This window comes from Alligator sinensis, unplaced genomic scaffold, assembly GCF_000455745.1.
Source record: "Alligator sinensis unplaced genomic scaffold, ASM45574v1 scaffold1112_1, whole genome shotgun sequence".
In the NCBI taxonomy this organism is placed as follows: Eukaryota; Metazoa; Chordata; order Crocodylia; family Alligatoridae; genus Alligator; species Alligator sinensis.
In genome coordinates, this window is record NW_005842327.1 from 1,067,072 (window position 1) to 1,082,533 (window position 15,462).

The 15,462-nt window shown below is 40.4% G+C and overlaps 1 protein-coding gene across 3 annotated transcripts in view; it reads right to left on the reverse strand.

The window, feature by feature from the left end:
- SP4 (Sp4 transcription factor) overlaps window positions 1–15,462 on the reverse strand; it is a 38,733-nt gene that overhangs the window by 4,536 nt on the left and 18,735 nt on the right. For all 3 annotated transcript variants that reach the window (XM_006028590.3, XM_006028588.3, XM_006028589.3), the window contains exons 4-5: window positions 842–1,073; window positions 416–615 (exon numbers count right to left, since the gene is read on the reverse strand). In XM_006028590.3, the coding sequence (XP_006028652.1) occupies window positions 416–615; window positions 842–1,073 (432 nt within the window). The remainder of the gene's footprint in view (window positions 1–415; window positions 616–841; window positions 1,074–15,462) is intronic.

Genomic DNA, 15,462 nt, shown 5'->3' on the forward strand with positions numbered 1-15,462 from the left:
AAAAACAACCCAGTCAGTCCTCTTCGGAGAAGGGTAGGCAAAACCAGGTGAAGCAATTTGTGGGCATTCACTCTTTTCAAGGTTTAAACAACTCCAAATGAGTAAGAATTTTTTTAAACTCAGAAAATAGCTAAAAAATTTTAGGTCATAGATGCTAGCTAATCATAACCTAAAGTTAATCTTTGTGTAAACAGAGTAACAACTTGAGTTCCGCTTAGGTTCTACACTACAGTCTCCTGTACAGGGGAAAACCAATATCCATAAATTTAAAAATGATATGACATCTTAAAATACTTTGTACTATTTCAAATACAAAAATTCAGCACATACAAAATAATTATTCTCTTTAAAATTACCATCCATCTTTAACTATGACCATTATCCAACTACTATACCGAACAGACAGTAGACCAACCTGTGTGGGTTCTTCTATGTCTCTGAAGCTCATCACTCCTTGTAAATCTTTTTCCACAAAACATCCAATTGCATACAAACGGTCTTTCTCCAGTATGCCAACGAAGGTGTGCCCGGAGATGAGAGGTTTTCCCATAAACTTTTCCACATCCTTCAATATGGCAGATATGTTGTTTCTTTTTTCCTGGTTCATTGCTACCCCTAACGAGATCAAAAGTCAGAGTTACCTACTTTTTCTCTAAAATATCATCATTTCACTGAGGAAAAATACAAAATTGCAAATTATGTGGATTATAATCTTCATGCTGAATAGATGATCAGCGAGGACTTGTTTTCTTTATGTACAGACTTAAAAGTACGATAATACAAGGAAAAAAAGAATAAGGCTCCGATAAGGCATCTAAAAATTATTAATAAACTGATTTACCTTCCTTCTCCTTCCCTACAATTAGGACATGAACAGGCCACTCTTCTTAATCTCTTGCCGGGTTGCACTTCCTGGTCAGACGCTTGTTGAGCTTGCTGCAACTGCACTTGTGTGATCTGATCAGGACTAACAGCACCAATTGCTGCATTAGCAATGCCTCCTACTGCTACAGTTACAGGTGCTATTGTAGCTTGCTGTACTTTCACACCTCCATCTTGTCCTTGATGCTGACCTGTAAAATAATAATAATAAAACATCACTGTAATTTTTACTGGTCATTTCAGCAGGGCCACAGAATTATATGAACATTTCATACAAAAAAGCAAATGCTTACTGAAGGCTGGAAGAATATTAAAACTAATACTAAACCCAGTCAAGTTTACCCATATGCTCTTGATATACCACATCAGACCCATATACCAGCGGAGATGGTCCTGAGAAGTATATGGCCCTAACAGGAAATAGTCAGTGGTTGTATTGCTATTTGTTTTCTCTAAGCAGGGTGTCAAACATATGGCCCACAGAAATGTTCCATCCAGTTCTGGAAGTTAGGAGCTGTGATCTGCCACAGTATTTGGGTCATGACCACAATGGACATGGCCATTGGTGGTCATCCTTGGATTCTCACTACTGCCTGCCCCCAGGCCCGTGCTGCCACCTGAACATGGCTTTGCACTGCAACTGGAATGCAGCTCCACAGCACTTGCTGCTGGCATTGTGGATCTGGCCTGAGAGAAGCCCCTTGGTTTGGATCTGGCTTAGGATGAATTTGACATCCCTGCTCTAGAGAGAAAAGATACCCATCTAGAAGGTAAGAAACAAAATATTATACAGGCATATGTTTGCAAACCTTCAATGCATTTTCGTAGAATAAATTCAGAAAGTATTTTCCATTTTTAAGCTAACAACCATTGTTTTTAAAAGCTATTTTAGAAGATAAATATAGAATGGTTACCTACCTTACAGGAATCATGGTTCTTCAAAAGGCTGTAGCCAGTGTGGATCCTACTGCAGGTGCACATATAGCACATGCACAAGACCAAATATTTTTATATCTGATCTGTTCATGTGCCCTGTGCCTCCTTATGCTCAAGTAGAAAAGCAAAAAAACCCCAACCTACCCAAGTTACTATGCATCTCAAAGCCCATTAGGCTAGAGACTCTGAAAAGTGAGGATGTGAAGTGGATAACGGGACCCACTTGACTATATCAGATTATATCACCACAAAGATCTGCATCCCACTACAGATGAGAGGCTACAGCTGGACTCAGAGATACTGTTAAATCTTAATCAAACTGAAATTGTAGTACTCTCTCTCCAAATCTGACATCAAAGCCAGGCCAGTGAGTTACTATATTTGTTACCTTACAAATACCAGTTATCAGCAGCTTCTGATGATTTCAACTGGTGGACAGAATATGCTCAGCTAACCAGGTGACAAACAATGAAAACATGAGGAATCCACTTTACAAGCCTTTGTGATGAGAATGCTTATCCTCTTGATGTTCAAGAAAGAAACTAAAAGACAGCCTGAAGGACTCAATCCTGGCATGGTAATACAGCACAACTTTAGAGATGTCCAAGTAATGTCATTTTTCTTTACAGAATAGTGTCATTCATAATCCGATGGATTGATGAAACTACCTATTTCAACACTACTTTTTCTGTGAAATGATGTATATGGCAGGGCAGTTTAGCCATAGCAGCTTGGATCTTGATCATTCTCTGTGCTGATAGGATGCCAAGTATGAAGACTGATCTTGAAACTGGAGTAAAGCACATTTAATTTAGGATTCACAGCGTAGTTCCATGAGCCACAGGAACATGACATTAAGATCTCAGATTGAAGTCAGGTCTCCAATGAGAGAAAGACATAAGAAAATGCCATTGTAAGAAAACTGAATGCAATTTAAACTGTTTGATATCTAGATATAGCTGCCAGGTGAACTCTAAATGCCATTCCTGCCTGCCTGTATTTTTGGAATCACAGGCTTCACTGGATTCATATAGTTTTGGATTGATCTTTCTAACGCAAGTGCAGAAGAGTAGATAAAGTAGGTCTTTTCAGTAGACATTTTCCTGTGTTGTAGCAAAAAGTCTTGTATCTGTTACAAGTACTCTCTTCAAGTACTGCTTATCCCAGACATCATGTGCCTGTGGCTTTGGACATATTCCTTGTTCTGAGAAACCCCTATTTTCTCACATACAACATGCCCTGGAATAAGATATGTGCCTTATCAATGAAATGCAGAACAAAGTGAAAAAAAAAGATCTGGTTCTTGTAGTAAACACCTATGGAGCCAAGGCTGCTCACTGATCTGCTCTCTGTGGATCACGTGCAGACTTACTTTTGTCCAGAGAAGCTTAAGCAGCATAACATGCTTATAACACACACCCCAATTTTCAGCAGCTGATTTTAGGGAAAAAAGGGCTCGGTGATGTATGTGAGAAAATAGAGTACTTTGTCTGGAAAGGAATATGAGGATGGCTGGACATCTGGTGAGGTCTAGAAGTAAAAACCATCTGAAATTTTGACAGTTTTTACTGCTAGACCTTATCTAAATCAATAAGGGACCAACATGATGATGATACCCTTGTCCTATCTCAGTTAGATTCTTATGTCATATATACTCAGAAATGTAAGTGAGAAAGCATGCAAGAGATCAAGATGATTGAAAGAAAATGGTTTCATAAATATTTCACTGTTGGAATGTCAGAAGTAGAACATATTTTTTACAGTGACCACTCATTGTTAGTTACATTTCAGCTCTGGATGACATAGATCTATTAATCATTAACCTCTGAAAGAAAGTCTGTAGGATGACCCCCCCATGGGTATCCCTTCCCCCCACCCCCCAAAAAAAACCAACACCACCCAAATGAACAAACAAAAAAACCCCCCAAAACAAAACACCTCAGTAGCTCCCAGAGAAAGAGGAAATGATCAGATACCTCCTTACCTAGTAAGAGTGCAGTCACCAATATAGTGTTCATTAAGATTTCCACAACAGAGTTCCTTAGAACAGACAGGAATGCTATACAGATCTGTAATTCCAGATCACCTCAAGGTTGTATGTCATGCATTTGGAAGGCAATTCAGATAGGCACTCCATCTGGTCTCTGCTCATCTTTAAATGTCTAGCTACCACATTCTTGCAGGACTTAACACATGATAGCGATAAATCTATTCACATGATGCTAGAATAGGATATAAAACATCTTCAGCCATAGTTGTTATAATAGCTTCCAATAAAACCAGGCAAGCCGCATCACATGTACATACACAAGGAAACATATGTTCTAGCAATCCCAGGCACAGTATATTACCATAGTGGGTCTTTTCCTTTTATACAAGGCTAGGGACAGAAGTTGCACATAAACCGGTTCAAGTGATCAGAAACTAGTTTAATCCTGTAGCAGAACAAAAGCTTAGTGCACATAAACCAGTTTCAAAATGGCTGAAATTCGTTTAAAATAAACTGGGTTGAATGCAGCATCAGACTTAACTGATATGGGTCAAACCAGTTTATGAAACTTCTGTCCTAGACCCCTTCCTGGTCCAAATTAAATCAGTCCCCCAGCATGCTTTGCAACCCTGGGCTAGACTAGGCTGTGCTACAGAGAGCAGGGTTGGCTCTACCCCTCTACTCCATAGCTGGAGTAGTGACGGCTGGCTGACAAGGAGGTAGTGGGGCCAGCCAAACTGGGGATGCAGAGCAGTCTGCAGGGGGGAGGGGAAGGAGAATGCACCCCCCCCGCCAAGCAAACCCTAGTTGGGGACTGGGAGAGAGGTTAAGCACCCCTTCCCCTGCTCAAACTTACTGCTGGCTGCAACTGTGGGCTACAAATCGCAGAGGCACCTGGAATCAGGAAGAGGAAGCAATGAGCAACCCTGCAGAGTCTGGTACTATGATTCTGGACTGCAAATCCGAGACCTCAGGGGCAGCAGCAGAAGTGAACACAGTCCATGCTAGCTACATGCCAGACAGCTGTGCTCTAACATCCCCCAGGCTTTTACCATGAGCCACTGCAGGCATGTGGCTGCATTTCCTGAATCAAAGGTAAATGTCTGTTCACTTCTGTTTCAATTTAATCTGTGCAGTTTAGACTAACCTGCAAAGACTGAATTGATTCAGTCTTGGGCTTTTTGACTGTCTGTACGTAGTCCAAGTGACTAAAATGACCTGAACCTGTCCTCCAGCAAGCAGACTATATTGACTTAGAGAATACATAGAGGTTCTACCCTAATCCTTGTCGGCATATGAACAGATGTTACATTTGTCTTGGGAGAAAGTTTTTTTTCCCTGGAATCTTAGATGTACGTATCTACTGTTCCACTTCTAAAGTTGCTGGATATAAAGTACTAACACCTTCTCCTGGGGCATCCTCTTATGTCTGTAGGGTTTGATGGTTCATTCAAGGGAAGAGTCTGCATGCTACACAGCCCAATCTGGTCCTCGCTGTGCCAGAGTGGAGTGGTGTGGGCCGCAGCCCTGCCTTCTCAGGCTCCTGGAGGTTGACAGCAGGCAGGATAGCATCAACTGACAGACCAGATATGGCCTGTGAGCCATATTTTGCCCACCCTTGGTCTAGCTCCACCCTCTTCATAACCACCATTCAGGTAGCTGAAGACTGCCTTCTCTTCTCCAGACTAAATAACCCCAGTTCCCTCGAGCCTCTCCTCAGAAGTCACGTGCCCCAGCCTCCTAACCATTTTTGTTGCCCTCTGCTGGACTCTCAATTTGTCTACATCCTTTTTGTAGTGAGGGGCCCATAACTGGACACAGTATTTCAGATGTGGCCTCACCAGTGCCAAACAGAGGGAAATAATCACTTCCCTTGACCTGCTGCCAACACTCCTACCAATGCAGCCCAGTATGCCATTAGCCTTCTTGGCAACAAGGGCACACTGCTGGCTCATATTGAGTTTCTTGTCTGCTGTAACACCCCCCTCCCCCCCAAGTCCTTTTCTGCAGAGTTACTGCTTAGCCAGTCTGTCCCCAGCCTGTACCCATGAATGGGACCATTTCATCTTAAGTGCAAGACTTAGCACTTGTTCTTACTGAATTTCATGAGATTTCTTTTGGTCCAATGCTCCAATTTATCTAGCTCTCTGAATCCTAGCTCTTCTCTCCAGCATATCTACTAGCCCCCCAGCTTAGTGTCAGCTGTAAACTTTCTGAGGGCATATTCCATCCCATCTTCCAGATCGCTGATGAAGGCATTGAACAAAACCGGCCCCAGGACTGACTCTTGGGGCACTCCACTTGATACCGGCAACCAACTAGACATTGAGCCATTGAGTACTAGCCTTTGAGCCTGATGATCCAGCCAGTTTTCTATCTACCTTGCAGTCCATTTATCCACCCCATGTTTCCTCAGTCTTCCTGACTAGAATGTTGTGGGAGAGTATCAAAAGCCTTGCTAAAGTCAAGGTACATCACATCCACTGCTCTCCCAGAATCCAGCAAGCTAGTCATTTAGTCATAAAAGGCAATCAGGTTGGTCAGGCATGACTTGCTCTTGGTGAATCTATGCCAATTGTTCCTAATCACCACCACCTCCTCGCAGTGCTTAGAAATGGATTCCTCGAGGACCTGCTCCATGACTTTTCCAGGGACTGAGATAAAGCTAAACAGTCTGTAGTTCCCTAGAACCTCCTCCTTCCCTTTCTTAAAAGATGGAACTATATTTGCTCCTTTCCAATCATCTAGGACCTCACCATGAGTTTTTAAAGACAACAGCCAGCAGCTCTGCAATCACATCGGCCAAATCTCTCAGCACCCTTGGGTCTATCGCATCCGGTCCCATAGACCTATACATGTCTAACTTTTCTAAATAGTCCCTAATCTGGTCTTTCAGTACTGAGGGCTGCTCACCTTCTCCCCAAACTTTGCTGCCCAGTGCAGTAGTCTACGAGCTCACCTTGCCTGTAAAGACCAAGGTAAAAAAAGGCACTGAGTATTTCAGCCTTTTTCTCATCATCTGTTTCTAGGCTTCCTCCCCCATTCAGTAAGGGACTCTCACTTTCCCTGATCTTGTTACTGACATACTTTTAGAAACCCTTCATACCCCTTGCTAACTGAAATTCCAATTGCACTTTGGCCTTCCCGATTTCATCCCTGCATGCCTGAGCAACACTCTTATATTCCTCCCTAGTTTTGTCCGAGTTTCCACTTCTTGCTGCATTGTCATTAATCTTACACAGTGGCTTATGTTTTCACTCTCTGGGTTTAACAGTCCCTCATTTATAGGGAAATAAATATGCAAGGGCCATAACCAGAAAAACAAACAACAACTATGATTTTTCTGGCGATGATCAATCTCTCAAATCTCAAGGGTTAAGGAGCTCTTGAAATTGTTGAATACCAGTGTTTGTAGCTTTACACCATGATCTCAATCTTATGAGTGTCATGGAATATGAAGTCTCATAAGAAAAGATATCAGAGAAAGATCTCTCTTCCTCCCAAATAGAGGTAACTGTCTCCTCAAGGCCTACAAAGTGAAAGCCAGTTACATTGGCAAAACTGGCACACAGGGAAAGACAGAAATATCTTTCTAAGTGCCATCAATGGATTGGTATTGTTGGTGCTCACAGATGTCTCAGTGCTGGGTATAGCTCTAGTACTGTTCATGTCTGTTCCCCCAGTTCTTGGGATCAGTGTTAGTGGAGGTGCCTTTAATACTGAGCTCTGTAGTGATGAAATCTGCTACTTTACATCCTGTACCTTCCCATCAGTCTTTAAGGCCATGCGAGATACAAAAGACTTGTCCTCTGATGCTTTATTTGAAGACACCATGCTCTTCAATGATGACCTCTTTGGCACCTTGCTTGGTGGTGTTCAAGGTGTCAGCTTTAATACCGAAGGGCCTGTTTCAATTCCTTTACCAGTGCTGGTGTTAATGCCAGTATTGGTTACCATTTTTTTTCTTAATGTTGACTTCTGCATGTATACATTTGGTGTTCCCAGCCTCCTTTATGGAACACTGAACAGCAAAGGCTCAACTGGTACAGGGTTTTTGCACTGTGAATCTGCTGCCATCTTCAGACCATTCCAGGCAGCAAAGCCTTACTACTCTTAAAAATCTGCTTTGAGGGTCCTTGTGAAAAAATGAGGTGTATTGGGTATCTGCTCTGGATATGGGACTCTCCTAGACAGGAGAATCTGGTCTGGCAATCAGAAAACATATGCACACCTACATTAGGATCTGTAAGAGTGGCCTCTATCCATTACTGCAGAAGAGAGGTATGGGCCTTTTAAGGCATGGATCTTTTTAGACACGACTTCACATGGGGGCCAGAAACGGTAGGTCTAAGGTTTGTGAAGGCAGGGCAGACTGGTCCAGGATCTGAAGGGAGAAGGAGCTCTGCAAGAAGAGGTGCCCAGAAGGAGTCCTGCTGTGAGAACCTCACATGGAGGTAAGTTAAGGATTTACATTTCTTTTTGAGTTTGTCATACCCATAAGAAATGGGAGTGGTTAAAAGGGAGATGGCAGGCCACTGAACACCTGATGGAGAGGCTTAGATTACATTACTGAATTCATGGTTTGCCAGAGGCCCAGTAGACTGTGCAGGGGGACTAGGAAAGCCTAAATTGTGGACTGTTATTTTGGTACCAGTGAGTAAACCAGTGAACTGTGCAGAGCTGAGCAGGGTGCTGGAGGCCACACCCTTGTTCTCAGAAGGTAGCCTCCCAAAAACCAATTCAGAGCAAAGGTGGGGTAGGCGAGTGAGTGTGAAGGAGGTGACTGGATCAGCTAAAGGACCTTACCTTTACCTGATCACTAGAAGGCATACAGGGAAGCAGGGAGGAAATCGAGGCCTGTTACAGAATCCATAATGGCCTGTACTTTAATAACTACGATTTTCTCAAGCTACTGAGCTACAAACTTCATCTTTATATCAAGATTATTGTATTTCATATATTCTATTGGTATTTATTCAAAATGTATATTTTATACAAAAGTGGAACGTTAAAAAAAAAATTGTTATGCCTGGAAACTCAAGCACACAAAAGATAAGAAATGCTAGAATTAAAGGTTATCCTTTTATCCTCAATTCCACCCTTCCACATGATTGAATGTAAACAATCATAAATTATATACTGACACTTCTGATGGTATTATAAAAAGTTTTCCTAATTTTTGAATGCTTGACTTCAACCTTAGTCATCTCTTTTTTTAAAATAATTTACTGAAGTATTTTTAATAAAAACTTAAAAAACAAAAATTCTAATAGGTAAAACTGTAATGACCCCTCCATCCAACCACCACACAGACAGTATAATTTTAAGATCCAGATCTTATCATCCACAGTGAAAATGTGTACCAATTATTGTATTTATCTGCATCACATGCACCTTTTCCCCCCCAAAATCACCTACTCCAATATTGAGATGTGCATCTTAAGTAGGGGAGGGTGATTTTGATTTACTGGAACAAAACCATGAAAGCAAGAAGACATTTCTGCAAGATGGCATCTGTGCTTCTCTCCCTACCTCCTCCTTCCCTGAGGCTAGCAGAGTTCACCCTTCATGGTCAGAGTTGTAGTGTTAACTTTCTCATAGGCACAGCTGCTACAGTTAGGATCCACTGCTCTCAGCATTTAGCCATGACTAGAAATTATCCCTCCCTTCTTAATTTTTGCCTTCCCAATACAAGATGTGCACCATATATGGGTGTGTGTGATATGTGAGAAAATACTGTAGGTAAAGGAATAATGACAAGTGGCAACAACATGCAAGTTTCTGGCAAAGTATATCTATATAACTATTGTTAGAAAACACTAGAATATTCAGTATCATTTCTGGATTTTCTCTCTCTTGGAGGAAAGTGTTTTCCTGGCAGCCACTGTTTGCAAATAATACGTCCAAGTTCAGCATCTTGGCATGTTTTGTGGTTAAGTGGACGAGAGTTGGTTACTATTCTGATCTCTGGAGGAAACTTGTGAAATCTCTCTAAAAGCTAATTCAAAAAAGCTTACTTCCCAATGAAAGAGCTACCAAGCAGCATTTAATACAGCATAAGACTATGCGCATAGGGACTACCAAGTAGCTGATGAACTGTGAATATTTAACCCTGCTTACCTTTTAGTAACTTATTCATGAGTCAGCACCATTAAATTTTTTTTTCTAAATATATGTCTCGTCATTTGAGGGCAAAGAGAGCACATAATATTTCTAGATACTTTAATTCTGATTATTAAGGTTTATTAATCCTTTTCCTTGGCAGAGGAGGGGGACATAAGATGAAAGCAAGGCTTTCCTTTTTTCCTGAAGCTACTGAAAGTCTTTGATATAAGCATTTAAAAGAGTTTATTTCATATTTTGTTCTCCATCATGTAATTTGTGTGTCTTCTACATTATGCGAGTGCTACTAAGAAGTACTACTGCAGAGGGTTGCTGTTTGTTTTCCTTCCCCTTTTTATATACAAACAATATTCTGGAGAATATAGAAGCATTCAAAGTAACAAGGCAAAAGTGGAGGTAGCTTTGGGACTACAAGAGAAGGGTAAGATGGGTGCCTGTTGGAAACTAAATTTAGTAACAAGAGAAACTGACAACTGCTAAACTAGGAAAGTGTCAAAAGTCAAAAAGCAGAACTATTTAACAGGAAAGAGCATCTAATGAAATATTTATGGCAGGGAAAGTAAAAAAAAGTGAACCAGAAACAGAAAAAAAAGCTCTCTATGAATACAGGGTAAAGTTTGGATAATGTAATAACTTTTGCATATAAAGACAGTTACTCAGACTGTAGACTGTTCCCTAAAAAGGGCCAGTCCATTTAGCTCATAGATCCCCAGTGTGAAAGGTTCAGGGCAGGGTTGATGGATGCTCTTTTTGGAAAAGTCTAGCCAAGCCAGCTGAGGGAAAGATCTTGACCAAAAGAAGCGTTCATAGTTGTTTCTGCTCTCAGTGAAAGATCTGCCGATCAACCAGCTGGGGACTACGTGGTAACATAAGAAAAATAAGCAGCAATATAATAAAAGGACACTTTCTGGAGTGTTTATCTTGATGGCAGCTCTATAGATAAATTAGCTAACTTGAGGGGGGAGCTACATTTAAGGGTTTGCAGAGGAAACCATCCATTGAATTATTTTTGTAGTGTTCAATTTAGTGGGGGGGGTTTCTAGTTTACACATAAGGAGATGCAAAACTCCTATTTCCTTGTGTTCTACTAACAAAAAATCATGATCACTTTGTTAGCACAAAGGCAGAAAAATTCCAAAAAAATTAGCTATAAATGCTGAACAAAAGGTCTGCTCATTTTCATCTTAAACTGAAGAGTTCAATAGTTAGCAAATGAATCCGGGCTGAATATTTCAATACAAGAGATCTGAGGAAGAACTGAGTAATGTATTGCACTACGAAACCAAAGGCCAGTCTCAAATCAGTTAATCTGTTACCTGTGTGCATTGTGTGACTTTGGACACTAAGACTCTACCACCTTAACAGAGACTTCATCTGAAATAAACTGGGAAAGCTGATTATTCAAATCCAATGGTTATAAAGAAAAGATGCTTTCGTCCCAAATCAAGTCTATTTGGTTAAACAGAGTCCTTTTTTAAATATAGTGGCCAAATTATCATAAATGTTCTTCACAGAGACAACACACATCAGCAAAGTGATCAAAATGGAAAAAATAGTCAAAGAATAAAAGAATCAATTATTTCAAATTATTTAAATGTACACAACTAGGATTATACAAATATTCTATTAACTGGAACTAGATTACTCTCTTAGATAAAGCCATTCATTTGCATAAACCTTGGAAGGATCATGCTTTGAGAAACTACAGTTCTGATTTTACAAGCTGAACTAATCCCCCTGACTTCAACTAAAGTCCTACACAGCCAAGGAGATCTACCTACATATGAACAACCTGCAGGATTAAGGTCCAAGAATATAGAAAAAAAAATACTTGTTGTCCTAAGTCTCACACACATATATATATTCTAACTCCCCAACGATTGTTAAACTTTTTTCCTGTATAAAAACAACTGCATCATAATCTAGCACAAGGTTACAGTTGTTAAGATCTATTAATTCAATGAATTTAGACCACTGTTAACAGAAATGTTCAGCCTATATGTTGATGAACCTGATGTAGAATACCCTGCATTCAAAAAATGGTCTAATTTTACCATAACCATGCTGCAACAAAAAGATAATAGCCCCAAAAATCCCAGCCTATAAATGCATTTAATTTTTATTTTTATTTATTTTTTTTTTCTACAAAGGACTGGAAAACACAGATATTCAACCTTTAAGATTAGATGATATTAGTGATCCACTCATCTTTTCTATTTGTATGGATCCACTTATCTGTTTATATCATGACTACAGGCTAGAATCTTTGAACTGTCACGGGAGTACACACCTCTTGTCCCAATATATTTACTTATTTCCGTAACAGATGCAATTTTATTGAAAAATGAAGACACGCAAAACACTGCCAAACTTTAAATCATGCACGAAATACAACAGAGTTTGCATCTTTCAAGAACTTGCTATGAAATCTGCTCTTAAAAAAATTCAAAAGGGAGAACAGATTTTAAGCCCTCCAAGTTAGTTAACTTGTTACAACACCAACTTCCATAAAGTCCCCTTAGTCCTAACTTCCCTCTTAATGTTTTAAGAAATGGTATAACACAATAAATAAAAGTTTACCTGGTTGAATGGCAACACATGGTCAAGGATATTGGACAGGACTATCCACTTAAAAACGCAAACCAAAGTTTTCCTTTTAGCCTAAGTAGAAGGAGCATTTCCCAGCTGTTTGGTCATTCTTATAACATTATGTGGTTCACCTGAAGAAGTAGGCAAGCCTGTTGCTCTTCCAATAGTGGTGAAAATAAGGCAAAAAGCAAAGCAGCAGGAAAAAAAAGAACAATTACTTTGGTGAAAAAATTCAGGGTGGGAAAATACAAATTTTAGGAAATAAACTTTAAAGAGTAAGGTGCAGAAATGGACTGACTAGGAAAAAAAGGATATTTTTACAGTCACATTTGGGATCAAGCACTGACTATGCCAGATAGATTTCTTGTTGCCATTGGATAGGAGATGGCCAGCAATAGGCATTTTAGAAATTTCCCTGCACTCTCTCATAGGCTATAGCTAGCCCTGCTCCACTTTTAACTAGAAATTTGAACTTAAAGACCAGATAAATGACTTCAAGACATTAATAGCTGTCTGCTGGTCCAAAAAGTTTAGAAACCACTATGTTTGGGGGCATATCCAAAGCTCTGTTTATTTTTAATGGATTACGTTGAACAGGGCTATCCAACTGGTGGCCCACAGGCCACATTCAGCCCCCAAGGGTTTAACCTGGAGTCTTCAGTCTAGGTGCCACTTCCCACACCACTCCAGCTACTACTCCTGCTAGTGTCTCCAGTCTCCACCTCTCTCCTCCTGCTTGCATATCCTGTCCCTGGGGGCAGGAAGTGGTGGCAGGGCCAAGATAGCTTGTGGCCGGGCAGCTTGGGGGAGGGGACCCAGGATCCCACATGGGGGTACTGGCACAGTGCAGCAGGGGCGCATCTGCCACACCATGGGGCAGGGGCATGTGGGGTGATGCAGCATCCATGACATGCATAGCCCACACAGCATGTGGCTAGGGGGGCATGTGCCCCCCCCTCTTCACCAGCCACTCAGAAGTCAGACAGCCCTCTACTAGAAAAATAACATCTAAACTGAAAACAAAAACTGTTAAATACACTGTAATTTAAGTTAGGTCTCCTACAGAAACCATAATATTTTTGCATTAAGTACCATGCAGAAACTTTTCTGTCTTCCTTGGTGACACACAGGCCCTATAAAGGAGCTATCAGAAGTCAGAGGAAAAAAAGTCCTAAGACAGGAAGGAACTGCACAGCATGGATTTAAGTGTCTATTTATTTCCTAGGAAAGGGAGTAGGTTGGACCAGGGTAGAAAGTCACAATGCCAAATACTGCAGGGAATTATGTGTCGCTGCACTGTCCAAAGAGCCCCAAGGATGATGCTATAAACAAAGACAGTCATGGCTGCTGTCATTTACCCTGCAGACTGTAAAACTTTTTACCCTTCCTCCCTCTCAGATGCATCTGACCTACACCATGGCAGAACACCAATCTTGCCACTACATATGAACAAGGGAACCAATTTTCAGATGTCTGTAGAAGGAAGGCAGTTTTGAATTAACTGAATCAACAAATGTCTATGAAAGTGGATGGTATAGACCAGTGGGGTTCAACCTTTTTGGCAGCATGGCAGAAATTAGCCCTGAACCCTCCCCAAGTGCAACTTCCATCCTCTTCCCCTACTTACTCGGATTCTTGCTTCGTACCCTGTGCTCCTTGCCCAATTTGCTACTTTTTGTTTTCTGCCTTGTATGCCACCTGTCTCAAGTATGTCACACAGAGGCTGCCTATGATGCTTGTGGCCCCCATGCTGCACCCATGGAAGAGATTATTCATTTTGTTTACATACATACAACTCCTTCTGAAGAACGTAGCGAAGAGTTTCTTATACTGGCATTTTGTTCCCCAAAGATAAGGACTAAAAATGTGCAACAGAGCATAAAAAGCCTAAGAACCTAAGTCAATTAATGCCTTTTGAAATTTCAAAATGTTATGTAGGTTTTCTGGGGGCCAAAAAATAGTTACAGTATTTTTAGATAGAAAAGACATTTTCCAGTCATTTCCCCATCTAATTAGAAATGGATGTATTTGCTTATTTCATTTTTGAAAATAAAGAATAATCAACTATAATAAACAGCTAGAGTAAGTGAGAAGACTTTATGGAGCAAAAGCTCAAAAAACAGCATCTGGGGCTCAGTGGTGCTTCATTATCAGTTGCTGATTTACAGCAAGTCATTATAGTGCATAGCATACTATAGGTTTGCTAAATGCCTCGGTTCTTTTTTTTCGGTATCTGCCATGATTTTGCCTATAAGACCTTTGAGCTTGCAAAGACATGTATGTCATTGATTATACAGCAAAGTGCTCTAAGGAATTAAGTTCAGGAAGCTACTGTCCATTGATCCAACAAGTCAGAAAAAAAACTATAGATAATAGTTTGTTAATTTCTGTTGAGGAAAAAACATTGCCTTGTTCGTCTTTTTTAAATTATTCTTTTCTTGGTAAGAATTCAAATGCAAAAATGTGAAATGGCCATGTAGAAATTGAAAAAAATTAAATGAAAATAAAAAAGTGTGATACTACAAGTATTTGTATCATTACATACATCTCAAAATAGAAGAGTTCCTTTACAGTTATCAAGGGGTGGTCATGCAGCAGTTACTAAAAGTAATTTATGACACTTATTCTGTAAAGAGCTGTATATATACTGTACAATCAACTGTCCCATGCTGGCTGCCCATAGTAGTTGCCTAGCAGTACAATACAAAAGGGAATGAGTTTGCTCTCAGGAGGATTTTAACTGGATCAGTGGTCATTTTGATGCAACCTATACCAGTTTATGAGGCGGGATGTTGTCTCTGCTTTGGAGTAAAGTTACTAGGTTACACATTACTGGAGTATGCATGAGTCCATGTACTGTCACTTTTATATGGGCTCCTGTTACAGGTGAATCAAGAATATGTAAATAACTGAAAAGCTGAGTAACAATTCTGTTGTAGGGA